The sequence below is a fragment of the Choristoneura fumiferana genome, chromosome 3 (assembly GCF_025370935.1).
Source record: "Choristoneura fumiferana chromosome 3, NRCan_CFum_1, whole genome shotgun sequence".
Lineage (NCBI taxonomy): Eukaryota > Metazoa > Arthropoda > Insecta > Lepidoptera > Tortricidae > Choristoneura > Choristoneura fumiferana.
Window position 1 is genome coordinate 2,167,935 of NC_133474.1, and position 27,963 is coordinate 2,195,897.

A 27,963-nucleotide genomic window follows, 5' to 3' on the forward strand; every position below is an offset into this window, starting at 1 on the left:
AGCGTGCACGTGTTGCGGCAGCCGCCGAGTCGCGTTGCTCCTAGGAAGATGGGCTACGAATTAGCCTGAAACATGTCGAGCTAAACTCGATTTAAGACGTGAGTTAAGGAGCGGCCACACCGCTGCTTAAAATACGATGACGGTACAATATCGCAGTGACGCATCGTATGCGCACCGTTTTTATTGCATGCTCTAGTGACGTGCCGTAAACGTCAGGACTTTACCGCATGCTCTCCACCAAAAGTCGTGACGTTTACGGCACCTCACTGTGATTTAAATACATTCGGCATGGGCCACAGATGGGATATGACATGGCAATCGACAGATTGTCCGTGTCATATCGACGTCGGTGGTCTATGCCAGTGCAAATTGTAAGTGGTTAGTGTTTTTAATGTTGTGTTATTTATGTTCCATTGTGTGTTTTGTTTTTGTTTATTATTATTATTACTATTTTTTTTTATTTGTAAGTAATTAGTTTTGTATTTTGGTTTTATTGCTTTTTGTTTGTTATTTTTTAGGAAATTTTGTCGCCTTCCGTGAAGTCGCCAAGCGGTCACAGCGGAAGACCAGCGTTGGCCTACCCGGCCAACACTATGCTGAGCTGGGACCGCTTCGCGAGTTCGCATATTGTTGTTTTTTTCTTTCTTTAATGTATTTTTATTATGTTTTGTGCGAATAGCGAATAAATATTTCTATTTCTATTTCTATTTTCTATTTCGCACCGTTTGCGTATTTTGAGCAGCGTTGTGGAGGGCATGCGATAAACACGGTGCGCATACGATGCGTCACTGCGATTCCGTACCGTCACCGTTGTAAGCAGCGGTGTGGCCGCTCCTTTATCCGGTACAATATCATTTAATACAAAAATAAAGTTTGTTATTCGGAGTTTTTTTTTTGGCAGAGTGCAAATCCAACTCGCACTTGTCCGGCTTTTTATTAGGGTTCCGTAGTAAAAATCACACCAGTGGTATATACAAGGTGTTAATAATTAATATGCCATCACAGAACCTAAAATTGTGCTTTAGACATTTTACGTCATCCAATAAGCATTGCTGAAGTCAAACCAAAACTATTTACCATGGCAAGGTTCTATCTGCCTAGCAATCAAACTGGTTGACGTAGATACTTGTCAGTTGTGATTCGCCGTTTATAGAAGAACATCAAACTAGCAGTAAAACGGCCAGTGGAAAATTATTCGCGCCAGAAAAACGAAGATTCATCTTATGTAAAAATTTACAATGTCAGTGTACTTAATACAAATTAGGTATTTTGACATTTGGTTGTTTTAAGCATAATTATGTCGTTTTGCCATGAAAGTGTTTTGAAGTTTAGGCATTATGAGACTAAAGGTATTTTGAAATTCGGCCATATTAAGGTTCCGGTGTTTTAAGAAAAAACAAATAGGCATTCTGCAATTTAGGTATTTTGAGACCTAGATGATAGATGATAAATTTAACATAATGTTAATAAATAATCCTAATAGATAAAAGGGACATGATGTAATATTAATTGATTAAGAATTTCATAAAAGTAAGTCAGTTTAATGTGATTGTGATATTTAGCTATAAGATAAAATTTATTAATTATATAAAAGCTGCCCTCTTGTATAAATATTGCTGTGCCCAACAGGGTCCATGATGATCACATAATCTCTTTGTAACATCTGTAACCATATATTGTGGAAAAGCAATAAAATATTGAGTATTGAGTATGTTTTGAGATCTGGGAACATTGATAAAGAGGTGAAATAAAATTAAGTAGTTCTAAGCCCAAAGCCTTTTCATGAGTAAAATAGTTGAACAAAACTTTATTTTGAATAATATAATTATTAGGGTGGGTTGCTCGTAAATAAACACCTGTAAGAAAACAAACGTTGTACTTTTAAGTAGATACTTTATTTATATCAAAGGCACATAAATATTTACAAATCTAATTACATTTTTTTTGTACTAACACAGGCACAATATCACCGAAAAAACTAAAAGGTGGGTTTTTCTAATAATACCTACATACATTACAATTAAATAGCTGACACCACTTATCAATTTAGCCGTGGTGGACTAGTGGTTTGTCTTCTAAAACAGATCGTGGGTTCAAACCCAGGCTAGCATCTCTGAGTTTTTGTAATTTATGTGCAAAATTACATTCGAAGTTTCCCACAAGCTTTTCGGTGAAGGAATTTTTTTTAAGGAAATGGTGTGTGTGAAGCTCCCAATTCGCAATGGATCCGCGTGGGAACTACAGGCCCAAGCCCTCTCATTCTGAGAGGAGGCATAGGCCCAACAGTGGGAGGTATATAGACTGGGATAATGGTGATGATGACTACTCAATTGACGTACTTTTTACGAGCTCGTACCTCTTTGGTTGGGTTGGGATCTTCGATTGTTAAAAGACGTAGTGTCAAAGCACCAGCTCCCAGACTTTGAGCATATAATTTCATCATACAAAAAAAATACCCACTGAAATGACATTGAATTAAGTTTCAAAAATCCACCTTGGTATAATGGAGGGTTATCAGTCAGATGATATATCGATAGATGGCGTTAGTGTCATGACATCCGTTTGACGTTTACGGTCTTGCTTGCGATTGGTTACCAATACGTTACAAAACCCAAATGTGACACATGTCAAAGTTGACAAACGGACACGATACTAGCGCCAACTAGCCTGTCACAGAACAGAAACCCTCAATGTTTATACTTGGTTCGGATAGATACCTATTTAACTAAAAGTAAACAATACAACGTCAATTGGTGTCTTATATATTGAAATTCCCTATTAAACTATCTAACTAAGCATTTATATTTCTGTATTGAAATACACTAGTCTAGTTTGTATTACAATGATAGATAATTAAAATGTTTAAAATCCTTGAATGTACCATCAGCCAAATATGTGGTCTACCACCCTAAAGTTGATAATCGTTTGCATGTCATAAAACAATAATGCCAATAGACGTGTCTGTCAACTTGAAAGTTCAACTTTAGCGACATATTCATTTGATAGGAACTTGTTTAAAAATTGATAGACCACTTATTTGGCTGATGGTACCTGGCAGCTGAAGTTTGTTTACATTTAATTAAATACCTATCGAAACCAAGTATAGTGGCGTCAACTATTCTAACACCTCTTATAACATAATCAGATCATAACAATTTACCGCAACGGAAACACACTTCAGCATGTACAACTTTGTAACATTATAGCGTATCGTATCTCAGTCTAGTATCATAATCTTTATTTCGACGCCAAAAGCTACGCGATCGTGCACCTCGCCGTATCCGGCCCTATACAACGAAGTGTACAAATACAAATACATTTCTAATCATAATACCGATATGGGTGAAGACCAAAAAGTTGCACAGCGTTAAAGCTGCGTTAGCACGTAGTTTTAATTTCCGTTAACTTTTTCCATAATTTTCGTGTCACAATGGAAAAAGTTAATGGAAATTATAACTACTTACCTGCTAACGCAGCTTTAACGGTGTGCAACTTTTTGGTCTTCACCCACATGGAAATACCGACCCTGTTTTTCATCTACACACCCATAGAAGCTCATGTCAGTTTCTATGGGCGTGTTTAACATGGGTAATCTCAACTCCGCGAAGTGATCTGACTCACTAGATCCAGCTCCGGTGTCGGTACCGAATCCGCTTATTGAATCCGACTCCTTTATTGACTCCGGTTCTTTCGAGCAATTATTAATTTATCTATGGCCGATGCGGCCCGGCTCGGTTCGGTAGGTACCAAGGTCAAGGAACTGAACTGAAGTACCGATTCGTTTCGTCCTTTTAAGTATAGTCATTCATCGTACAAAGCCAACCCGCACCCCATCCATCCCAGCCTATATACATCCCACTGCTGGGCACAGGCCTCCTCTCAGAACAAGAGGGCTTGGGCCATAGTTCCCACGCGGGCCCAGTGCGGATTGGGAACTTCACACGCACCATTGAATTGCTTCGCAAGTTTGTGCAGGTTTCCTCGCGATGTTTTCCTCCACCGCAAAGCTCGCGGTAAATACCAAATGTAATTCCGCACATGAATTTCGAAAAACTCAGAGGTGCGAGCCGGGGTTTGAACCCACGACCCTCTGCTTGAGAGGCGATAGGTCAAACCACTAGGCCGCCACGGCTTCCCGCACCATCTAGCGATATTTTGCATGTCCAAAAACTCTCATTCAATTTATCATAATATTTCATTCATCTCTCTATACACTATGTGATCACATGTGATAGATTGCATCTTAAAATAGACCAAGTGTTCCATCGATTTTAACAGCAACTCTAATGTCCTGTTTCGCCATGCATTATTTTTTTAAAGTTTTCATAACTAAGTAATAAAAAAATACCCAATAGGTACACAATTACAAAACTTTTGAACGTTATTCACGTTGACGTGATTTAAAAAATATATGGGTTGTCACATTATTTTTTCTCCATTGACTTTAACTGCCCATGATCCGATCGATCTGGTAAGTCTCTATAAATTAGGTTGCCAAATATATTTTAGCAAAATGTTTCTGGCAACTGTGGTTGCCAGACATACACTGCGTCGCTATTGCAGCGCAAGGCAAGAGCAATTCATGGCCGGTTTTTTATTTCACGCGAGCAGCTGAGTGGATAATGGTCACCTCCGATTAGATTGGGTCACTTTGGGCTTCTTCTTGGGTCACTTTCTTCTTTCGTGCAAGGTATAATCCCAGAAGTGGCAACACAGGTGATTATCTTACAGGTAGTTTATAAAATGGACGCATTGCATGTACCAGCAAGGCAATTCAGGTGAATGCCCCAGTGCTCGCATTTGCCGTGTAAAGCTGCGTTCCACCAAAGACGTGCGAGGATGTCTTTGTCATGAACCAATAGAACCGCTTCATTTACCTATCCTCGCTCAGCGCATCTCTAATGGAAACAGCTCGGCAGAGCTAAATTAAGCATTTCTACTGGCTTGGACTCTAACCCAGAAGGAAGAGTACCAGCTTCTGGTGACTGAACGTAGGATTTTTCGGAAGATCCTGGGACCCGTCAGAAGAGACGGTGACACCTGGAGGATCCGCAAGAATGCCGAGATTGAGGACTTGGTGGCTGAGCCTAATATAATCGGCGAATTTAAATCTCACATGCTTCGGTGGCTCGGCCATTTGCTGCGAATGGGGGAGGATCGAGGGGTCAAGAGGGCGTATTTGGGACGGCCAACTGGTCGTCGTCCGGTTGGTCGGCCGAAGTATCGCTGGGCTGATGCTGTGGAGGCGGATCTGCGACAGCTTCAAGCCGGCAATTGGCGTGAAGTTGCGCAGGATCGGGTTAAGTGGCAAGCTCTCGTTTCGGAGGCCAAGACTCATTTTGGGTCACTGAGCCAATCTAGTTAGTTAGTTTTTTATTGGTTCATGAAAACAGATTCTTCGCAATACATCCTCGAATATCTCTGGTAGAAACTTAACCTGGCTGTCACCTCTTAAGGCTAAGGCTAATGAAATTAAAAGTGGCAAATATTGGGGCATTGACAAGCACTCGGACGTTTACCTTAGTTATACTAACTAAGCTCTAATGTGAAGGTCTTTACTCCGCTGTGTTCTCTTCAATATGTATAAGCACCCTGGCGTACCCAGAAGCTTCTTTGATGCTCTTGTTGTACAACACATTCTTGGCTAGCACGCGGCAGCGAATTACTGTGTGGGTGTTCACTGAAATGAAGAGAAAATTATTAGAGACTCGCAGTTTAATTGTTATTTATTTTTATTTCCTTCCCCGGGACTCAAACTATCTGTATATCTACCAATTTTTTTCTAAATCGGTTCATTGGTTTAGACGTGATGAAGTAACAAACAGACTTACAAACTTTCGCATTTATGTTAGTTGACTGTGGGATTTTTGGTTCATCATCCCAGCCAATAGATGTGCTACTGCAAGGCCAAGGGTTCCTTTCAGAATAAGAGAACTGGGGTCTTACTTCCAACACGTGCCTTGTCGAACTTTTTTAGGGTACCGCTACACGCAAAGTGGGGATGATTCTATATCGAAAATACAAACTGAGACATGGATGCACAGAAAAACCAGAAAAAGAGACCAGTGCTGGGAATCGAACCCAGGTCCTCAGCAATCCGTGCTGCGTGCTATAACCCCTACACCACCGCTGGACAGGAATCTAGACACGAATTTTTCCTATGCATACATATCTCAGGTTGCTTATTTCTACTACGCTACTTATGCAGCAGCGCTGGTCTCTTTTTCTGGTTTTTCTGTGCATCCATGTCTCAGTTTGCATTTTCGATATGGTTTCACGGGATACCCGTAAAAGTAACAAAAAGACTCCAAAAAACCAATCATAATGATGATTCTATAGCCGCGTAACTATTAGAGCTGCCTCAGGCCGAGCTGCCTCGACTTGAAGCAAACAGAATCAGTTTGAGGCTGCTCGCTCTGAGGCATAGGCTCGAGGCACGTTGTGGTTCAAGCTGTGCGCGCCTCATCTTGATCCGCAACGTGCGAGCCAGTTTAATCTGTCTCCAATCTCCATCAAATGCACGGCTCGGACTGAGGCTTCTTTGAGCACGGCAAAAAACCGACAAAATATGGCTCGGCTCGCGGTGACGAATTTGCCTCGTGTCGCGTCACCGCCAGCGAGAAAACGATTGGCTATCGACTATTTTTTCGCTCAAGAAACGAACAAAAGATATAAGATCCTGTGTGAGTAAAAGAGACACATATATTAATAGTTGATCGCTGGCTGTTCACACTGTCAGCGAGAACTCACTCTTACATCTTTTGTCGCAGCGACAAGAGCTGTAAAACTTGCTGAGCTATAGATACTCGCTCAGCGATGTCAGCTTGGCGGCCGCCCCGCACGAGCGAGTCGAGTGGAGCGAGTAATCGCCCGTCGCACTCGAACACTCGCTTACAGCCAGGGACAAAACTACACTCGCTTGTCGCTGCTCACCCACTCGTTTCTAGTTACTCGCTCTACTCGCTTCTCGCTCATCGTCGGCGGTGGGACAAGTGCCTGAGGCAGCGTCTCCGCTTGCGCGGCCTCGGAGCGACGCAGCCGCTCGACCCGAGGCTGCCTCTAATGGATACGCGGCGTATACAATGTGGGATATTTGGACGTCGAGATTCCACTGGTTATCTATGGAATTTGTTGAAAAGAGACAAAAGATTACCCTCCGGCGTGAGCTGCACCGCTAGTATAGGGTTCTTGTATTCTGTGTCGACACGGAAGGGCTGGAACCCGGGCAGCGCGCGCCCCCAAGGGTACTCGACCACCGTGCCGTTGCCGGTCTCGTCGAAACACCACACCCACAGTTGGGAACGCTGCAACATTGGAAACATAATGGTGAAGTCTGGTGTAGTTACTTTGGTATGGTTACTCAGAGGTATGCGAACCCTTTAGGTGAGGGGTTAGATCTACGATTAGATAATCTTATAGTAGGGATCAGTGAACTTACGTTATGTTTTTTACAGTCAGAAGTCACTTTTTCTCAAAAATGACCGTAAAAGTCTACATTATTCCTTACATATCAGAAGGCTAAGTGCATAGTTAATGGTCAGCGTTTAGGGACGCTCGATTTTTATGAAAATTTGCACTTTAAAATTGAATATTTCGCAAACACATCACTGAATCGAAAAATCGTCACAGCAACCCCCTAATGGTTTTAAAATACCTATCGAACGATACCCCACACTAAAGGGTTGGATGAGAAAAAAAAATCACCCCCACTTTACGTCTGGGAGGTACCCTAAAAAAAATATTTTTGAATTTTTAATTGTACCATTTTGTCTACATAGTTTACTTATATATCCGTGCAAAATTACAGCTTTCTAGCATTGATAGTCCCTGAGCAAAGCCGCGGACGGACAGACAGATAGACAGACAGACAGACAGACATGGCGAAACTATAAGGGTTCCGTTTTTGCCATTTTGGCTCCGGAACCCTAAAAATGGCGGTATGTTAAATCTTTTCTGACGCATATCACCTGGTGATGAATCTTATTCGTGATATGCCCCGACACTAGACATCTGATTTAAAAGTTTTTTTTCTACCTCGGCCTCGCTTAAATCTTTGATATGTTCTACTAGATCTGCCGGGAAGTCTTCGGGAATATTGTTGACATCATTGTAGTACTCCGGCTCCCAATCCAAGATCTGAAAAGACACGACAAAATAAGTTTTTGTTAGGTACCAACATTTAATTTTTTTAAAGTAAAAGTATTTTTTTGCTGACTGTAGTTTTTGCCGACCGTACTTGCATTGTCATCCGTATGTCATGTCATGTTGTCAGAGTGTTGTCGCTCAACTCAACATAAAAGTAAATTTTCGTGTCGATATGGTTTGAACAAGGTTTGAACATAATTATCTATTTTTAACCCCCGACGCAAAAAGAGGGGTGTTATAAGTTTGACCGCTATGTGTGTCTGTATGCCTGGGTGTCTGTGTGTCGTCTGTGGCACCGTAACTTTTAAACGGGTGGATCGTTTTGAATGCGAATTTTTTTATTTGAAAGCAGGTTATCTAGCGATTGTTCTTAGACATGTTTTATCAAAATCGGTTCAGACGTTTTTGAGATATTGAACTTTGAAGTGACAAAGTCAGGGTTTTCCGACTTTTTGTTGCTTAGGTTATGTGTAGGTGAATTACGTATGGACTCTTAGAGAAGGCTAATCCACTGAAGAAAGTACCTAATATCCTTGCTCTATCTTGGTAGTTCTGCTGGATAATGGTAAGCTTTATCGGATATAAGTTCAGACGAGCCGAAGATTGAGGAAACTTGTCCCAGCTACTGCAGCCAGTATCTGTACCACCATCTGGAGACCATAAACGTGAGTGCTTCCAGCCACAAATCGAAGCGTTTATTTAGCCACTAGCTGTTCCCTCGCGACTCTGTACGCGTAGAATTCGTTTATCGCTATCCCGCGGGAACTACGGAATTTTCCGGAATAAAAACTATCCTATGCCTTTTGCCGGCACTCAAACTATCTGTATACTGAATTTCATCTAAATCGATTCAGCGGTTTAGACGTGATGAAGTAACAAACAAACAGACAGACTTACAAACTTTCGCATATACAATACTAGCTTTTACCCGCGGCTTCGCTCGCGTTAACCATTAACATTTCAAAAAAGCAAGCAATCAAGCAAGCAAGCCAGCAAGCATGCAAGTGAGCATGTAAGCAAGCATGCAAGCAAGCATGCAAGCAAGCATGCAAGCAAGCATGCAAGCAAGCATGCAAGCAAGCATGCAAGCAAGCATGTAATTATGCAAGGAATAGTGCAAGCAATCATGCATTCGAGCATGCAAGCAAACATGCATTCAAAGTTGCATTCTAGCATGCAAGCAAGCATGCAAGTGAGCATGTAAGGAAGCATGTAATTATGCAAGGAATAGTGCAAGCAAGCATGCATTCGAGCATGCAAGCAAGCATGCATTCAAAGCTGCATTCTAGCATGCAAGCAAGCATGCAAGTATGTAAGGAATAGTGCAAGCAAGCATGCATTCGAGCATGCAAGCAAACATGCATTAAAGCATGCAAGCAAGCGTGCAAGTAAGCATGCAAGTCAGCATGCAAGCAAGCATGTAAGGAAGCATGTAATTATATTATGCAAGGAATAGTGCAAGCAAGCATGAATTCGAGCATGCAAGCAAGCATGCATTCAAAGCTGCATTCAAGCATGCAAGCAAGCATGTAATTTTGCAAGAAATAGTGCTAGTAGTAAGCATGCATTCGAGCATGCAAGCAAACATGCATTCAAGCATGCAAGCAAGCATGCATGCAAGCAAGCATGCAAGCAAGCATGCAAGCAAGCATGCAAGCAAGCATGCAAGCAAGCATGCAAGCAAGCATGCATTCAAAGCTGCATTCAAGCATGCAAGCAAGCATGTAATTTTGCAAGAAATAGTGCTAGTAGTAAGCATGCATTCGAGCATGTAAGCAAACATGCATTCAAGCATGCAAGCGTGCAAGCAAGCATGCAAGCAAGCATGCAAGAAATCATGCAAGCAAGCATGCAAGCAAGCATGCAAGCAAACATGCAAGCAAGCATGCAAGCAAGCATGCAAGCAAGCATGCAAGAAATCATGCAAGCAAGCATGCAAGCAAGCATGCAAGCAAACATGCAAGCAAGCATGCAAGCAAGCATGCAAGCAAGCATGCAATCAAGCATGAAAGTGAGCATGTAAGTAAGCATGTAATTATGCAAGCTCTGCTGCAAGCAAGCATGCAAGCAAGCATGCAAGCAAGCATGCAAGCAAGCATGCAAGCAAGCATGCAAGCAAGCATGCAAGCAAGCATGCAAGCAAGCATGCAAGCAAGCATGCAAGCATGCAAGAAAACAAACATGCAAGCAGGCAAACAAATATGCAAGCAGGCATGCAAGAAGGCATGCAAGTGAGCATGTAAGTGAGCATGTAAGCAAGCATGTAATTATGCAAGGAATAGTGCAAGCAAGCATGCATTCGAGCATGCATTCAAGCATGCAAGCAAGCATGAAATTTTGCAAGAAATAGTTCTAGTAGTAAGCATGCATTCAAGCCTGCATTCAAGCATGCAAGCAAGCATGCAAGCAAGCATGCAAGCAAGCATGCATTAAATCATGCAAGCAAGCGTGGAAGCAATCGTGTAAGCAAGCATGTGATTATGCAAGAAATGGTGCAGCAAGCAAGCAAGCATGCTTTTTAACACATTATTAAGTCAGCTCAGTCAGCTCCGCGGTTAGAATACAAAAACAAACTTTTGGTCATCCCTTGGGAATGGCAATTTTTTTCGGGATAAAAAATATCCTATTATTTATTCTGGACCTCTAATATGACGTATGCAAAGTTTCATAGGAATCGGTGCAGTAGTTACGGCGTGAAAGCGTAACAAACAAACAAACAAACAAACAAACAAACTCACTTTCCCCTTTATAATAGTAAGGAAGGATAAGTAGGAAGTAGGATTATTGCTTCAAATTACTTATAGATTCCAAGTTAGTCAAACGATAGCGTGATGTAATCTACAGGCAGCGCCATCTTTTGGATATTTTTATAAGTAATTGTAAGCTCGGTGCAATTTTGTGGGTTTCGAAAGCAAAATATTAATCGCTCGTGTGTCAAATTTTTGTAAATAAATATCTCTCTCTCTCTCTCTCTCTCTCTCTCTCTCTCAAATTTCCTTCCTATTAAATCCTATTATGTTCTTCATATACGTATGTATATATTTTTTTCTAGATTTTGTGATTGAAATTGAGGGTTTTGTGTTAAGAACATCATCATCATCATCATCCCAGCCTATCCTAGTCCTGCTGGGCACTGTTGGGCACAGGCGTCCTCTCAGAATTAGAGGGCTTGGACCGTAGTTCCCACGCGGGCCCAATGCGGGATGGGAACTTCACACATACCATTGAATACCTTTGCAGGGTTGTGCAGGTTTCCTCACGAACAACTGACCAAAATTTCAAGACTAAACCCAGCGTTTGAAATTTCAACATTTTATCCCGTGGGAATATCGGGATAGAAAGTAGACTACTTATGTGTTATTCCAGAAGTCCAGCTACCTACTTACCAGATTTCATGACTATAAACCCAGCGGTTGTTATTTCGTTATTTCGAGATTTTATCCCTATCCCGTGGGAATATCGGGATAAAAAGTAGCCTATGTTTTATTCCAGATGTTCAGCTATCTACATACCAAATTTCAGGGCTCTAAGCCCAGCGGTTATTAGTTCAAGATTTTATCCCTATCCCGTGGGATAAAAAGTAGCCTATGTGTTATTTCAAACGTCCAGCTACCTACTTATCAAATTTCATGACTCTAAGCCCAGCGGTTGATATGTCGAGATTTTATCCCTATCCCGTGGGAATATCGGGATAAAAAGTAGCCTATGTTTTATTCCAGATGTTCAGCTATCTACATACCAAATTTCATCCAAATCCGTCCAGCCGTTTCAGCGTGAAAGAGTAACAAACATACTCACTCACTCACTCACTCACTCACTCACAAACTTTCGCATTTATAATATTAGTAGGATTAGTAGGATTCGCAGTCCATATAAGTATAATCCAAAACCTACCTTGTTTAACTTGACGAAGATGCAAGGCGTGTCGGGATACCCGAAATTATCGGCGCGTACACACACAGTCTGTTCTTTGTAGAAAGACTCGTTCTCATATGCTGTAAACAATAATAATAATAATATTTTATTGATCAAAAAGAGATTGTACATAATTTTATGAAGTCACTAACCACTGAACTAGCTGTAAACCTGCATCTCAGTTGTCAGCAACTACTCCCATATTAATTACAAAAATAAATAAAATATTTATTTCAAACTCAGGGCTCCGTAGTAACAGTATTCTTAGTAAACTAAGGTTAGTAGCAATGTCAAAATTAAATTAAATAAAAGCAATACAATGGAAACTAGAAACAAAACAATACAATACAATATATAGGTAGTAACAATCGAAATACAGACGAATTGTAACCCTCCTCGTGTTAATAATTAGCGTAATATTGAGAAAAAAAGCCGTGGTAGATTAAATTTAGTTATTTGATCTATGACGTCTCAAGCTGATCGTGGGTTCAAAAAAAAATCAAAAAATCAAAATCATTTATTCAGTAAATAGGCCGCAATGGGCACTTTTACACGTCTTTTTTTAAACTACCAGCGCTTTCGGAAAGACCATCATTGCCAAGAAGAATGCGCCGCAAGAAACTTGGTAGAAAGTCCTTTTTTTTCAACATAAAATAATTACAAATAAAATACTTAAAAACTACTGTATACAATTAAATAAAAAAAAAATACAAAATAAAATACTAATAATACAGGGATGAATGGGGTCCCTTAGTTACAAAACTAAACACTAACTATTATCTACGTTCAGTGGAAGTGTAGATAGCTTCCACAGTCATAAATTAAATAAAAAACTGAAATTTACATTTCAGGTCAAGTAACCATTAAGCTTTTGGATTCCGAAGGCAAGCTCACGTCTGCCGCCCCCAAAGTTAGCACATGTTATGTCATGCTCTGAAAGCAGAGCGGTACCGAGGGCATGGTATTGCTTCCGTTCCCATAAGCTCGTCGTCGTCGGGATCGTTTTGGGAACTTCGAGTCTCGCACCTCGAGTATACATTTAAATTTTACCATAAGCGTTTCGGAAGAAAATCATATTATCTCAGGAAACCTCCATTCTACAGCGAAACACACCGTCTCCATAAGGCAGTAAGTATCTCAAAAAAAAAACTCCTGAGGTAATTAAAATAAAAGTGAAGTATTTTTAGGGTTCCGTACTAAGGGTAATAGTACTAAGTCCGTCCGTCATCACTTCATCAGGCTGTATCTCATTAACCGTGATAGTCAGTTGACATTTTTACAGATGATGTATATCTGTGGCCGCTATAACAACAAATACTAAAAACATGAAAAAAAAATATTTAAGGGGTGCTCCCATACAGCAAACGTGATTTTTTGCCTTTTTTTACTTATGTCTGATATTGTATAGATAATGGTACGGAACCCTTCATGCGCGAGTCCGACTCGCACTTGGCCGTTTTTTAGATACCGCCTTTTGCCTTATGAGGGCAGTATAACCCAAGCCCTCTCACTCCGAAAGGAGACCTGTGCCGAACAGTGGGACGTATTTAGGGCGACGATGATAAAGACAACACATGCTGAGTGGAGACCCTTTTTGGTATCCTGCCGTGTCACCAAGTAACATAGTTTTAGTGCTAGTTCTAGTCTTAGCTTTAGGTGGTACTTATGGAGCCAAAATAAACCTTTCTTTCTTTCTTTCATTCTTTCTTTCTTTCTTACATACTGCAACTGACTTACCCTCAAAGAACTGCGCCAGGTCTTTGACGTACTCGTCAGTGGAGTTGGTCTCATCGCGGCTGATCTTCAGTTCTCCACCTGCCGGAAGAGGCCGCGTCGTCACTCCTGGGTTTGATCCTGGAAATATGACCAAGCACTATGAAAAAAACCATTCATATGAGTCCTGAGCTGAGTCCTTTTGGCATCACACTACAGCACAATGTCTCTTATTTTTCTCTCTTCTCCTATTTATGTTTTTATTGTGTTTTTGTTGTAATGTAGTGTGTTTTTGTTGTCAATAAATGTTGTGAGTTTGAGTATATGTCACACGTTAAGTTCTACAACTTAAAAAGTTAGGTAACTTTAAAACACGGATATTTCTTTCTTCAATTACAGTTTTTCCGTTACATTTTTATTTTTAATTAGCAAACCTTTGTAAAGGACTTTTTTAATGATTGATAATGTTGCGTAGACATGTATTCAATAAAACGAATATAAAATATATCAAAATATCACTCATTTAATTATTATTTCGATTGAGTATTATTCGATTGACATCTGTACATACGATATGTTGACGACTTTGGTGTTGCCTTATAGGCATGCATAGGGTCAATTCCAGGGAAGGCAGCGCTGGTTTGCACCGTAGCACCACATCGCCACCCCCACACCAGGGTAGAATACTGCTTTTTTTTTGATTGACTGTTGCTGTTAGCGTCAGGCTTTTACAGCTAACCGGAGACAAGGCGAGCTGCCAGATTGGCCGCTTAGCAAGTGGTGGTTCATCTTAGCATGCCAAAGGGTGCTCCTATTGACCCGACCTCGGACTTTGGACAAGAGAGAGTCATGCAAGCAATCGGAATAGTAGACACTGCCTACTCAATGCATGCCTTTATTTAGCTTTAGCCTTACCAATGAGGGACCGGTCCAGGGTGTAAGTCGGCCGCTTATTGTCAAGACTGAGGAACAGTCCGCCCATGCAGAGAGAGAACATCAGAGCCAGGACTGCGTAGAACACGAGGTAGAATGTGATCACGATACCTGGGAATTAAATAAACTAATATTGAGGTAAACGTCTGAGTGCTCGAACGCTGATGCCTAAAGGTGGGGACACATGCAGTCGCTCGACGCTCGTTTCCAACGTCAAATCTGGTCACGTGGCATTTAGCGGTAAAGCAAAGCACGAGTGCAGTTAAGATAACGCTCTTTAAAGCATACTGCACGTCAATGTACTCGGGTGCCCTGTGGGCGAGCTGCACGCAGCGCTCCGTCAGCTCCCTGCGCGTCCAGTATAATAACGCCTTCAGAGCGCTGTTAGGGCTGCCACGGTTCTGTAGTGCGTCCACTATGTTTGCCGAAGCGCGAGTAGATAGCTTTAATGCTATATTATGAAAAAAAAAGGCATCGCTTCTGACAAGAATACGTGGCAGCACTAACAGCCTCCTGAAGATGATAGCTGTAAGAGATGAGTGCTCTATAATGCAAAATTTAATTAATACCACACTATCACTCGTCCAATATGTATACTAACATAGTTATAAGCAAATTACTAATAATGTATGGATCTTTGTTGTCTGAATAAATAAATGAATTATTATTATTATTAAAGCTGAAAATGTTGAGATTGAGAAATGATAATGGCAAAACAGTGTTATTTATTTTTCATTCACCCCAATTTCTTTTATTTGTACCACTGCCATGACTGCTACTAAATTAAGATATTAGCTTCCAAGACCAGCTGGGCTACTACGAAACTCGAAACTCGAAGTTCGTATCGTACCGTCCCCTCGCTCTCGTATTAAATAGTATAAGTGTCAGAGGGACCGCACGACACGAACTTCGAGCTTCGAGTTTCGTAGTAGCCCAGCAGGACCATTCCTGCAAGAAGCCATCTTGTCGCTGCTGCTCGACGCGGTGACTTGACGCTACTTTTTTGAGTCGCGGGAAATTCAAAATCACCTTCAAAATGGGGTCACTTGACCAGATTTATTGCTGCAAACGAGCGACTAGCGACTGCATGTGGGGGCAATCTAATAGACGACACCCTGCTGCCATCTCGTTGCTAATAATATAAGATTAAGATGCCAACTATTGGGACAGCAGGGCTACTACGAAACAGTTCGTGTCGTGCGGTCCCTCTGACACTTAAACTATTTAATGACAAGAGCGAGAGGGACGGTACGATACGAACTACGAGTTTCGAGTTTCGTAAAAGCCCTCCTATGCTCCATTCCATTGACGTATGCGAGAAATGGGACCGGCGCGGGCGCCGCCCCCGGCCTAAATGCGGCCGCTAGGAATAACTCGCGTCTGCCGGCACGAGCGAGACGGCGATGGTGATTACGATAGGTGACGAGTGGTGTGACGTACGTTGTTGTCTGTAGTATTATTTTTACTATAATGTATACTTTTACATTTTTATACTATACTAGCTTTTGCCCGCGGTTTCGCCCGCGTAGAATTCGGTTATCGCGCGCTGTTCCCTCGGGAACTGTGCATTTTTCCGGGATAAAAAGTAGGCTATGTCACTCTCTGGCCCATAAACTATCTCTATGCCAAAAATCACGTCAATCCGTTGCTCCGTTTCGACGTGAAAGACGGACAAACATACAAACACACGAACACCCAAACACACACACTTTCCCATTTACAATAGTAGATTGTACAACAAGAGCATAAAACGAGACATTTTACCCGAGGCGTTCATATATAGCCACCCGAGCCGATACGGCGAGGGTGGAAAGACACGTCGAGGGGAAAATGGGTTTAGTGCTCGAGTTTTACACTCTGCGTTTCACTTCGATAGCGAGAAAATTAAATAGCAACAGTGGAAACAATTGGTCACTTACTAGGTACCTTTTATTTTTCATGCATTGCTACATAATTATAAATTTTTACTTTTATTGATTTATTTCGATTGATTTGATTGATTTTTAGTTTTACATGAAATAAAAGAAATATATAGATACTTTTTGTTTTTGGCTGTTGACACCTTAGCCTTGGTCTTAGACGAAGATTTTACTTTATACACATACATAAAAAGTAATTTTATATCGCCTAGATCCTGCACAAAAAACAACTTTACGAGCATGAGAAGTGAAAAAAATATTTTTGTTAAGTTATTTTACCTTATTGTTTACTCTGTTTGAAGAACTCTTTTGTATGAAGCGTCAGAGTACTTGGGTTAGTCCCCATTTACATTTTAAACGCATATAGTGTAATCCCTTGTATGCAAAACTAGTTAGCCTTGAATTACACAGGGGGCTACACAATCGGAAGGCCGATCTTGTATGGGTTCAATGGGACCCGGCCCAGCATTCATTAAACTTGATCTGAATGGAATATTTAGGTTTGAGCGTTTGAATAGTTGGAATGGTTGTCGGCTGCAACCAACTGGGGTAAACTGAACAAAGTATTTTTTTAACAATTTAATTTTTCGAAAACCGGCCAGACTCGTGCAGCGATGGTTTCGTACAAACTTGTTGGTATCTATGTATGAATACTCCTAAACGTGAGGTAATTTTGAATCGATGATGGACAAAAACAGTTATACTTAAATAAAAAATTCAAGGTTTTTCGAAATTTTCTTTTAGGTTATACTACCAGCTACCTTCATACCAAATTTTAAGTTTCTGGGACAACCGGAAGTACAACATAGGTTTTGATTCCCAGACAATTTATGTACATATACGGAGAGCGTCTGCAGCGTTCCATTGGCCCGCACGAAGCAGTTTGCTTCATCTTTCATAATGCGAACTGCTAAGGAATGGAATTCGCTCCCGTCGTCCGCAGGGCTACTACGAAACTCGAAACTCTAAGTTCGTGTCGTGTGGTCCCTCTGACACTTATACTGTTTAATACCAGACCGAAAGGGACGGTACGATACGAACTTCGAGTGTCGAAATTCGTAGTAGCCCTGCTGTATTTCCGGATAAACACAATCTAAGGCTCTTCAAGGCTAGAGTGAATAGGCTGTTACTGAAGCAGTGAGATACACCTTTGACCTCATCTGCACTTAACATCTGGTGAGATAGGGGCCATCACGGTCAGTTATAATAATATGTAAAAAAAACCTTCTTTAGGGGAATACTTGTATCACAGTGGATCACGATACAGTTGATTCGATAGGATAGTAGCTATTTGATACTTATTTAGCATATCTATACAATTACGTACATTCATTTGATACCCTAACCTTGTAATGCACAACACAGTTGCATCAAAATACAATCGCGTATTGAATCTTATGCAAAAGGATCACCACAAACGTAACTTAATCAACTCTGACCGAGCAGGTATGTATACCTACTGGGTACCTATACTCGTATCTATCACTATATTATGTGTCGTATATGTCGTATGTCGGTATAACTATGATTAAACTACCTGTTGAATAAGCAGGAAGCGCGGCACCTCGTAACTTATATTAGTAGGTACACCGTAAGATACCAAAATATATTTTGTTAAACTCGTTGCCGTCTCAGAGGCGCACGATTTCAATACTACAGGATATTCTAAAAGTGAAATAAGGACGTAACTAATTTTAAATTATTGCCGAAAAACTGCGCATCTCAACAAAAGGACGTAAGTGCTATGCATGCATACGCTCATACATATGCTGCATATGCTGGTAAACTATTTCAAATTATTTTATAGAAGGTGGGTGTTTCCTAGCTGTCTTTTTTTAATCCCCGACGCAAAAAGGGGTGTTATAAGTTTGACCGCTACGTAACCCTAAATATTGAAGATGTAAGCGAATTAAATAAAAGTTAACGACTTAGCGATATGTTGACTGTTTTTAATTCATTTCGACCACGGAACCCTTTATTGCGCGTAGCTCGACACGCACATAACGATTTTTTTTAATTAACATCATTAACTCGTGTCCTTACCTAGCCGTGTGGTAAAATGGTTAAAGATAAGGATAATAATAATGATAATTGAAATAACAATGACATATCACATAGCTTCTTTATTTACCGAATACACCGATTCTTCTGAACTAAATACGCATGGGCCATTGGCCACGGGCACGTATCTGAATATCGACAATTTAAATATCGATAGATAAAATATCAACGGTCAAAATATCGAACCTATTCTAACCTATTTTCGATATTTTGACCGTCGACTTTTTAACATTAGATATATTAATTTTCGATATTCAGATACGTCCCCTTGCCCACACACACACTTTTAGGTTCCGTAGCCAAAATGGCAAAACGGAACCCTTATAGTTTCGCTATGTCTGTAGGTCTGTCCTTCCGTCTGCGGCCTAGCTTAGAGACTATCAGTGCTAGAAAGCTGTATTGAATTGACATATTTAGCAATTATGCCGACAAAGACATAAGAAAAAATATTGAAAAAAAAATTGTTACAGTGGGGGTGTTTTTTTTTCTTCTAACCTAATCATGTGGGGTATCGTTGGATAGGCCTTTTAAAATCTTTGACTGAGATTTTTAGTTGACGGACGACATGTTAAATTCTATTTCCGTAACACACAAGAAACTGCGTTTGTAACGCTCGAGTTCCATTCCACGTATTTTTACTCCGCTCCGCTGTCTTCATTGAAGGTAGGGTTGCTCTTTGTCCTGCGTGTCAGGATTTTTTTAATTACATACCTAGTTATATTAAAAACTATATATATGTTTTCGTGATACATTTATTAAAAAGTTTACGTAGTTTTCATGAGTGAAATGATAAATTTAAGTAGTAAGTATTCAACAAAACGAATAATACTTCTTTTGAAAGAACTAAAAACAGGATGAGTTACAGCTAAAAAAGAGATATCGATCAATTTGCTTCAAACGCAAGTGCGTCGTTCAAGGTAAGTCAAATCAAAATCTCTGTTAGGTATAAGAAAATGTCACGACTTTCAAGGTGATGTCAGGAATAGTCAGGATTTTTATCAGGACATTTTATTTTTCCATATGGCAACACTGATTGAAGAGTACCCTAAGTAATGTAAGTACTCATAATAAAAGGTCACAACTGTAGGAAATTCTTAATTAAGGGCAGTTTAAAATTAAAACAACGGATGTTTTTAAACGGTTCTATGAATGTAACTCATTGTGCGCCGTAGGGTATTATTATATTTAATTAATAAGCTTTGTTGAAAAGTAAATAATTAGCAGAGTTAGAGATAAGAATGCTGCTGTGGATCTGATTTCATTACTACGTTACGAGTAGGCAAGAGAACGTAGCGACATACTAACATGTAATCCTAATTTCTGGTACCTTCATTAAGTATAATTATATTTGGAGGATCATGGTTGGCTGACGATTTGGGGGTTTCCGAGGGTAAAACGATCAGGGCCTCGAGTCGAGTTCATAAACTGTGAGCAAAAATTTGATCAAAAATATTTGAATACGACTCTATTGTTACGGCGTAGAAGCGTGCTCAGATATTTTTGACGAAGTGCAAAATTCGAACTTCGTATATTGCCGTTCCGTTGACGCTAATTTTATTTAATGTGAGAGTGAAAGGGACGGTACGATAAGAATTTCGATTTTCGAATTTCGTAGTAGCCCCTCTGGCTTGGTCTTATATATCTGGAAAAACGCGTCTTTTGGGGTTGCAGTTTGAGCTTCGGCCATGTTCTTGAAATATAATGTATACTTACTAAACTAAAAGCCACTTATATGTATACTACCAGCCTATACCCGACATTACCCACGAATAAACAATTATGCTTAGCAATTGAAATGAAATTCAGGGATTCCTTAAAAATTCCCGTGGAAATTCCCTAATATTTCATCGTGAATATTGAAGTTGCATAAGCCGTGGTGGCCTAGTGGTTTGACCTATCGCCTCTCAAGCAGAGGGTCGTGGGTTCAAACCCCGGCTCACACCTCTGAGTTTTTCGAACTTCATGTGTGGAATTACATTTGAAATTTACCACGAGCTTTGCGGTGAAGGAAAACATCGTGAGGAAACCTGCACAAACCTGCGAAGCAATTCAATGGTGCGTGTGAAGTTCCCAATCCGCACTGGGCCCGCGTGGGAACTACGGCCCAAGCCCTCTTGTTCTGAGAGGAGGCCTGTGCCCAGCAGTGGGACGTATATAGGCTGGGATGATGATGATGATTGAAGTTGCATTAAAAAATCCCGCACCTATATATCGATACATTTTATAAGTCATCCTACTTATATTATAAATGTGAAAGTTTGTGAAGATGTTTGGATGTTTAGATGTTTGTTACTCAATCAGGTCTAAACCGTTTTTAGCGCGATACTTCGCAAGAGGACAGCCTCCCTGTCACTCCCTGATGTACCGGGTGCGCGACAGTCCCAACAGTCTCCTACAGCTCGTCTGGACTGACCCGGCCTGTGCAATGAGTAGGCACTGGAACTCTGTGCATATGGACTCTAGTGGCAGCATTTATAGGTTAATTAAATTAAATTTTATAATGGCCATTTTGGGTGACAGTCTTTCCCGGCCCGGATACACACAGTATACACGCCCATAGAAGCTCCTGTCAGTTTCTATGGGCATGCACACAAAAAACAGGGCCGGTATTTCCATGTCGGTGTTATCCGGGCTGGGAAAGAGTGTCACCCGCCATTTTGATGAATGTTTTAATTTTTATTTAATTTCATTTTGTTTTGTATACCTACTAACATAGTCTTATAAGTGCTTTGTAACTAAAAATCTATGGATCTGAGGAATTTGAAATAAATTATTATTATTATTAAACCGCTTAACCGATTTGGATGAAATTCGGTATACAGATATTTTGAGTCCCCGGAGGACAATAGGACGGTTTTTATCACAGGAAATTGAATAGTTACCCCGGGATAGTGATAAACGAATACTACACGGACGGAGTCGCAGCAAACGGCTAGTATGCAATATTACTTAGTGAAAACTGGAAGATTAACACATAAATGCTACGCAGTTTGGCAGAGGTTTATAGTTATAAGTATTTCTGTACTTCTTTTGTTTTTTTATTTGAGTAAATAAATAATTAAAAAAAATATATTTTTTTTTTTTTTTTTACCGAACGCATAATATAAACACAGAGTTCTCTTTCAAATTATATCCTTGTAAGACGTTTGGCGGCAGTAAACGCATTAAACCTCCTGCATTTCTATAGCTTAGGATGATCCGGATTATATAATATGCATCCTCAGTCCTTTTGCAATTGAAGACCGGACAGCTGACTGATATACGGTCAGTGGGGGGCGAGAAGGCCATTCTTCCCCTTTTTCCGGGATGCCCATAGGTCTCTAATATACCAAGGTACGTATCTATAGGAATATGAGTATGTTGCTGCAGGACCATGGGCACTATATAAATATCGCCCACGAGTTTGTATTATCATCATTATTATTATAACCTAGGTTACTGTATTACATATTGTATGTAGTAAAGTATGTGGCCTCGATTAGACAAACTTATGCACTGTGTTATTTTTGATTACCGTTAACTTTAAAGGAACATTCCGCAAGTCAATAATTGGGAACTTCACTTCACTTCACCAAACACCATTGAATTTCTTTTAGGTTTTCTCGCGATGTTTTTCAGTGATCCGAAAAGTAACCCACTATGGTAAATTTCAAACGTAATTTCGCACATAAATTCCAAAAAACTCCCCCTGGGTTCGAACCCACGACCCTCTGTTTGAGAGGTCATAATATCAAACCATTAGGCTGCCTCGATTTGTAGGTAAGTACTCGTAAAGGTGACTAATGGTGATAATTACCTTATCATTGCATTTACCTGCGTACCTACTATTTCCAAGACGATCTGACTAAAACCAATGAAAACTGGTAACACAAGACTAAACTTAACTACAGAACAGAAGTTCAAACCGGAATAAAAATGTAAGATGATCGTTTGAAAACCGGCTGACGAAGGTAAATAACTTGTAAATAATATTATTGAACACGTTATATTGCATCTGTTTGCGACATTCAGTCACGGAATGAGGGCTATCGTTTTTTGTCTCACTAGATGGCGCACTGTTGCGTGAGGTTTTAAAGTAAGTATGGCTTTCAAAGTCTGTTATTACGGGCGTGAAAACAAAGTTTAGATTAAAATCATATTTAATACACCTTAAAAACCGTACCATAAAAATATCGAGCATGCCACAGTGTAGAATAGTCCCCGTTTTGTTCGGAAAAAAGGGAGGACAAAGGTTTCCGAAAGACAAAACTGTCTCAAAACACAGACATTCATTGCCCCGGAACGCATATTTGCCATAATTAATATCAGATATTGCGAAATATTCACAAAATTATTCTAATTATAAATAAACCCGCTTAGCTCACCCAAAAAACTTTGAGATTTGACATTTCGGAGACCTCACGCTACACTAGCGCCTCTAGTGGCGAATTCATACGCGATAGCCCTCATTGTTAGCTACCTATATACATACAACAAGATTATTTCTAAAAAATAAAATAGATAATTAAACAGTTTAACCTAGGTTCAAGCCACGATTATAAGTAGGGGGCTACTAAGAAATTCGAAGCTCGTATCGTACCGTCCCTCTCACTCTCGTATTAAATAACGTAAGCGTCAGCGGGATGGCAAGATACGAAGTCCGAATTTTGCACTTCGTAGTACAGGGCCAGGAACGGTCCGACTAGTTTCGATCTTTCGTTTCGTTTTCGAGTTTTCGTTTAATATTGTTTTTTTTTTTCAAATCAAAATCATTTAATCAGTAAATAGGCCGCAATGGGCCCTTTTATACGTCATTTTTTAAACTACCAGCGCTTTCGGAAAGACCATAATTGCCAAGAAGAATGCGCCGCAAGAAACTTGGCAGAAAGTCACTTTTTCAACAGAAAATAATTACAAATAAAATACTTAAAAACTACAGTATACAATTAATTAAAAGAAAATACAAAAAAAATACAGGGATGTATGGGGTCCCTTAGTTACAGAACTAAACACTATCAAATAAGTACGTCTCACGACAGCTTAATCAATAAGAATAACCCTCGCGAAATGCAGATGCGACTGTGAAGATAGACTGCAATAGAGAGATCTCTCTAGGCAGAACAAAGTCCGAAGGAAGAGCGTCGGAAGGAACCCAATGGTGGATCCATGATGTGGATATAATAGGATATTATAGCAGCGCAAGCGGCTCGGAATGGTTAGGTCCAAAGGCTAAATGATAGAAATTTCACGCGCTCCTTAGTCGCCTTTCACGACACCCACGGGAAGATATAAAACAGGGCACGGCGTGGAGTCGCGGACTGAAAAAGCGCACTCAATAATATTTTTATTCTCTTTGTTACCTTACTGTCACGCCTATGCTTACTCTGTGCATTCTGCGATGGTCGTATTAAGTGACTGAAACCGTACACCACCGTAACGAATAGCTGATAAAGGTTTGCTCGTAATGACTATATTCTACCTAGATATTGTAGATGTAGGTCAGAAAATTGCAGCTTCAGAGATTTTTCAAATGTCATCCCAACCTATATAGGTACGAGAACGTCCCACGGCTGGTCCTCTTACAATGAGACCCTATCTCTTTTGCGTCGAGGGTTCAAAGCAATTTTGAGGGTCGAACAAAAGACCAAAACGATTAATATCGGTTAGTTTGTGATGGAATCACCGCACGTTTTTAGTGTTCCACGCTCCAATCGCGGCTTTTAAACCGACTTCAAAAAAGGAGGAGGTTCTCAATTCGAATGTATGTATGTATGTATTTTTTTGTATATTTGTTACGCGATAACTCCGCCAATTCTAGGCCGAATTTCAAAATTCTTTTTTAGTTCTTAAGGACATACTTCCGAGGTGGTCCCATTGACACCAAGTCAGGATCTGATGATGGGATCTTAGAGATATCGAGGGCAACCCTAGAATTTTTAAGGCACACCTATAGCGATTTTGGCATTTCTAACATCATGTCAAGTATTTACATTTAGAAAGTATCATTTGGTGAACTGGACCCTGATAAAACAGACCGTAGGTGGTACTCTGCTATAAAATGATATAAGTAACTATGCTGTTTTTGAGCTTAATGGAATCGTTGTGAGATGCACTTTGGCTTACAAATCACTAAAAACAATGAAAAAATTTTTTTTTAACAAAAAATGGAACAGACTTAAAAACCTTGCAAATTTTTTTCTACTACTTTGAAGTCGGTGCCTCAGCACGAGCCCGCAGGAGTGATTGAAGCCCTATATATGTAGGTATAGTATGTAGGTGAGGTAAACGACTATAGTTCCACTCCTGCTGGCTCGTGCTGAGGCACCGACTTCAAACTAGTAGAAAATTATTTTCAAGGTTTTTGAAGTCGGTTCCAGTTTTTGATCATTTTATTTATTTATGAATGCTGACATCAATATTAAAAAAAAAGTGCAATCGGTTCACGGTTGGATTGCATATTATTATCAAATATAATGAATATAGTTTAAGTATATAATTGCTTTTTGAAATTTTGAAAACCTTAATAAAAAAGCATTAATTATTATGAGTTACACATTATGAGAGACATGTTTGAATAAGAGTCTATGTGATCCATATTTTGCAAGCGCTGGATAAGGTCATATTTTTACAAGCTTTTGTGACAATCCGATTGTCACATTTAGTTTCACCTGTCTCGTTGTCTGTCTGCCTGTAATCAAATCTTGCAAGTTAAATTCAACCAACTTCCAGTAGTCGGATTGGCTTAAAATTTGGCATACTTATGTAAATTGCGTGACAATACAATAATCTGGTAGTGACATCCTGGTAGTCCAGCCAGGATCGTCTCCGCGGGACGGAACTCTTCAACGGTTAATGGCATCATATTTGGAACGCAAATGTAGTTTGGGTGGCAATGCAAGTAAAGTCGACAAAAAAGGACAGTCAGCAAAAAAGCTTTACTTATTAAAAATGTTTTTTTTTTACCAAAAACTTATTTTACTCTCGGCTGTACTTTATATGGCGATGACTAGGTACTGTATATTGATGACAAGGTTTGTTTATAAAGTTAAGTCGCGTTTAATGATAAATTGATTGATGACTTGACCTGGCCTTTAAAATATTACCTATATCATTTATTTGAATATTTGTAGTATACCTATAGGTAGGTACTGAATGAATGAGGTCGTCATCCTAACATGATTAAACTAGCTTTCGCGCAGGTCTCCGCTTGTGCACGTTTGTCATGAAATTTGTCGGTTTTGCGAATGTTTGTGTGTTAACAACTTATATAGTAAAGTTAAAAAAATCGACATTGTCATTTCAAATACTTATCTTAAAAACGGCTTAACCGATTTTAATTTAATAGTGCTGATAACCGATCGCTTTCACGTAAAAAAGTGCATCGAAATCGGTCTCTCCGTTTGAGAGCTATGTTGCCAAACACACAGAACATTGGTGCCAAACTTCGTTTGTTGTTTTTTGTTAGTTTTCCTTGTTAATTTGATATATTTACTACCATCATGATTTTGTAAAACATTTTCAAAACAAAGGTGTGGCGGGACGCTCGACTTTAACAAAAATTTTCACTTTCAACGTTGAATATTTCGCAGACAGATCAGATCACTGTATCGAAAAGTCGTCTTTATAACTCCACCAACTACTTTCTTACATTTTTAACACCCCATTAGGTATTTACTTTGTTATATTATTGGCTAGGGAACCCTAAAAGAGGTTTTAAATAATAAACGGTTAGTATTTACAATGTAAAATTATGTAGACTGAACAAATAAACAAACCTTATCTCTGAAATTTTAATACCTGTTCAATAGTCACAATTATTATTATAAACGTAAAACTACCCTTTATTTTTTGTTGAAAATGTTTATATGCACACGGTAAACATGCCTATTCATTATGAAGTAGGTGTTACCTGTTGTGGTGTTACTTACTTCCAAATGTGAAACAGACTTTTCTTTCGGTAATCTACGACGTATCTATTTAGTTTGCATAACATAAGAACAAAGTAAACAAATCTTGATATTTATTTTCACTGAAAAATATTTTTTTTATAAAATATTTTTTAGAAACAGCGATAAAAAACTAAATTATGGTGTGATATGTCAGTTATTAAGCCGTGGTGGGCTCAGGGTCGTGGGTTCAAACCCCAGCTCGCACCTCTGAGTTTTTCCAAATTCATGTGCGGAATTACATTTGAAATTTACCACGAGCTTTGCGGTGAAGGAAAACATCGTGAGGAAACCTGCACATACCTGCGAAGCAATTCAATGGTGCGTGTGAAGTTCCCAATCCGCACTGGGCCCGCGTGGGAACTATAGCCCAAGCCCTCTTGTTCTGAGAGGAGGCCTGTGCCCAGCAGTGGGACGTATATAGGCTGGGATGATGATGATGTCAGTTATTATAATTTAATAAAAAAAAACTTTTTCCAAAAATAATAGGTCAGATAATTTACCTCGCTTCCATTACTGATAAAACCTCAGTAAGTATAGTAAAATAATAAATAATAAGTTGAAATATAACTGTCAACAACCGCATCTTTGTATCCTTTGAACAACCATCGAGACTTGTGTAAAAACACATTGACCGCAACACCATAACAACCAAAAATAACCTTTGCTTTCCAAACTCCCTCATCCATTTACGCATAAGTAATATTTTTTCATTTAGCATTCATAAAAGACAACAACCACTTACCCCATCTTTTGGGTGTTCTTCCTAGGAAACTTTTTTCATCGGGGTTATAAATAGCCCTCCCTACCCTTCGCCACAAGGGTCCCGAAGGAGGGGGGGCTCTAGCCCACTCCGACACATCCGTACCATTGGATTTACTCGCCATTTATTTGATAAATAATCAATTTTTATGATTTTTGCGATAAAACGACCGTCCGCTCCCGTCGGCGGTCCGGAGTCGACTGCGCGGTTACGTTATTTATTTGACTCTATGCGCGCGCGCATGCCGCCGGTGCATAAGAAAACACGTGTGTAGTGCAGCAGGGCTACTACAAAACTCGAAACACGAAGTTCGTATCGTACCGTCCGCTCTCGTATTAAATAGTATAAGTGTCAGAGGGACCGCACGACACGAACTTCGAGTTTCGAGTTTCGTAGTAGCCCTGCAGCGACAGTTGAAGGGTTCGAGAGGTCTTGCCTGCGGTTCTGTGTTTTTTGCATGCTCCATATTTTTATTTCTGAAGACATTTAATTTTTTATTTTAAGAAAAAACTATCCTATGTCCTTCCCATCGTATTGCCACTATGCATACCAAATTTCACCTAAATGGTTCAGTGGTTTAAGCGAGAAA

At 39.8% G+C, this 27,963-nt stretch overlaps 1 protein-coding gene and 1 long non-coding RNA gene across 3 annotated transcripts; both read right to left on the bottom strand.

Annotated features, from left to right (window-relative positions):
* Window positions 1–3,234: 3,234 nt before the first annotated feature.
* Window positions 3,235–27,622, bottom strand: LOC141426342 (sodium/potassium-transporting ATPase subunit beta-1-like). Its single transcript, XM_074085191.1, has 7 exons — window positions 27,357–27,622; window positions 14,689–14,817; window positions 13,798–13,914; window positions 12,040–12,140; window positions 8,035–8,136; window positions 7,154–7,304; window positions 3,235–5,680 (listed from the first exon to the last, which is right to left on the bottom strand). The coding sequence occupies exons 1-7, from the start codon at window positions 27,496–27,498 to the stop codon at window positions 5,556–5,558; spliced, it is 867 nt and encodes a 288-aa protein (XP_073941292.1). The 5' UTR covers window positions 27,499–27,622; the 3' UTR covers window positions 3,235–5,555.
* On the bottom strand, window positions 19,215–27,202 carry LOC141426169 (uncharacterized). 2 transcript variants are annotated; one of them, XR_012451199.1, is made up of 3 exons: window positions 27,115–27,202; window positions 19,992–20,111; window positions 19,215–19,367 (listed from the first exon to the last, which is right to left on the bottom strand). It is a non-coding gene; the product is annotated as an uncharacterized lncRNA (long non-coding RNA). The 2 variants fall into 2 exon arrangements; XR_012451200.1 differs by lacking the exon at window positions 19,215–19,367 and having other exon boundaries at window positions 19,815–20,111.
* Window positions 27,623–27,963: the final 341 nt, after the last annotated feature.

Bases quoted from the DNA above. Each gene is read 5' to 3' on its own strand.
- LOC141426342 (XM_074085191.1), bottom strand. From the start codon at position 27,498: ATGGCGAGTAAATCCAATGGTACGGATGTGTCGGAGTGGGCTAGAGCC. The intron at 13,915-14,688 runs GTAAGGCTAAAG...TCATATTTCCAG, and splicing joins CCTGGACCGGTCCCTCATTG to GATCAAACCCAGGAGTGACG. The intron at 8,137-12,039 runs GTAGGTTTTGGA...GTGTCTTTTCAG, and splicing joins TCTTCGTCAAGTTAAACAAG to ATCTTGGATTGGGAGCCGGA.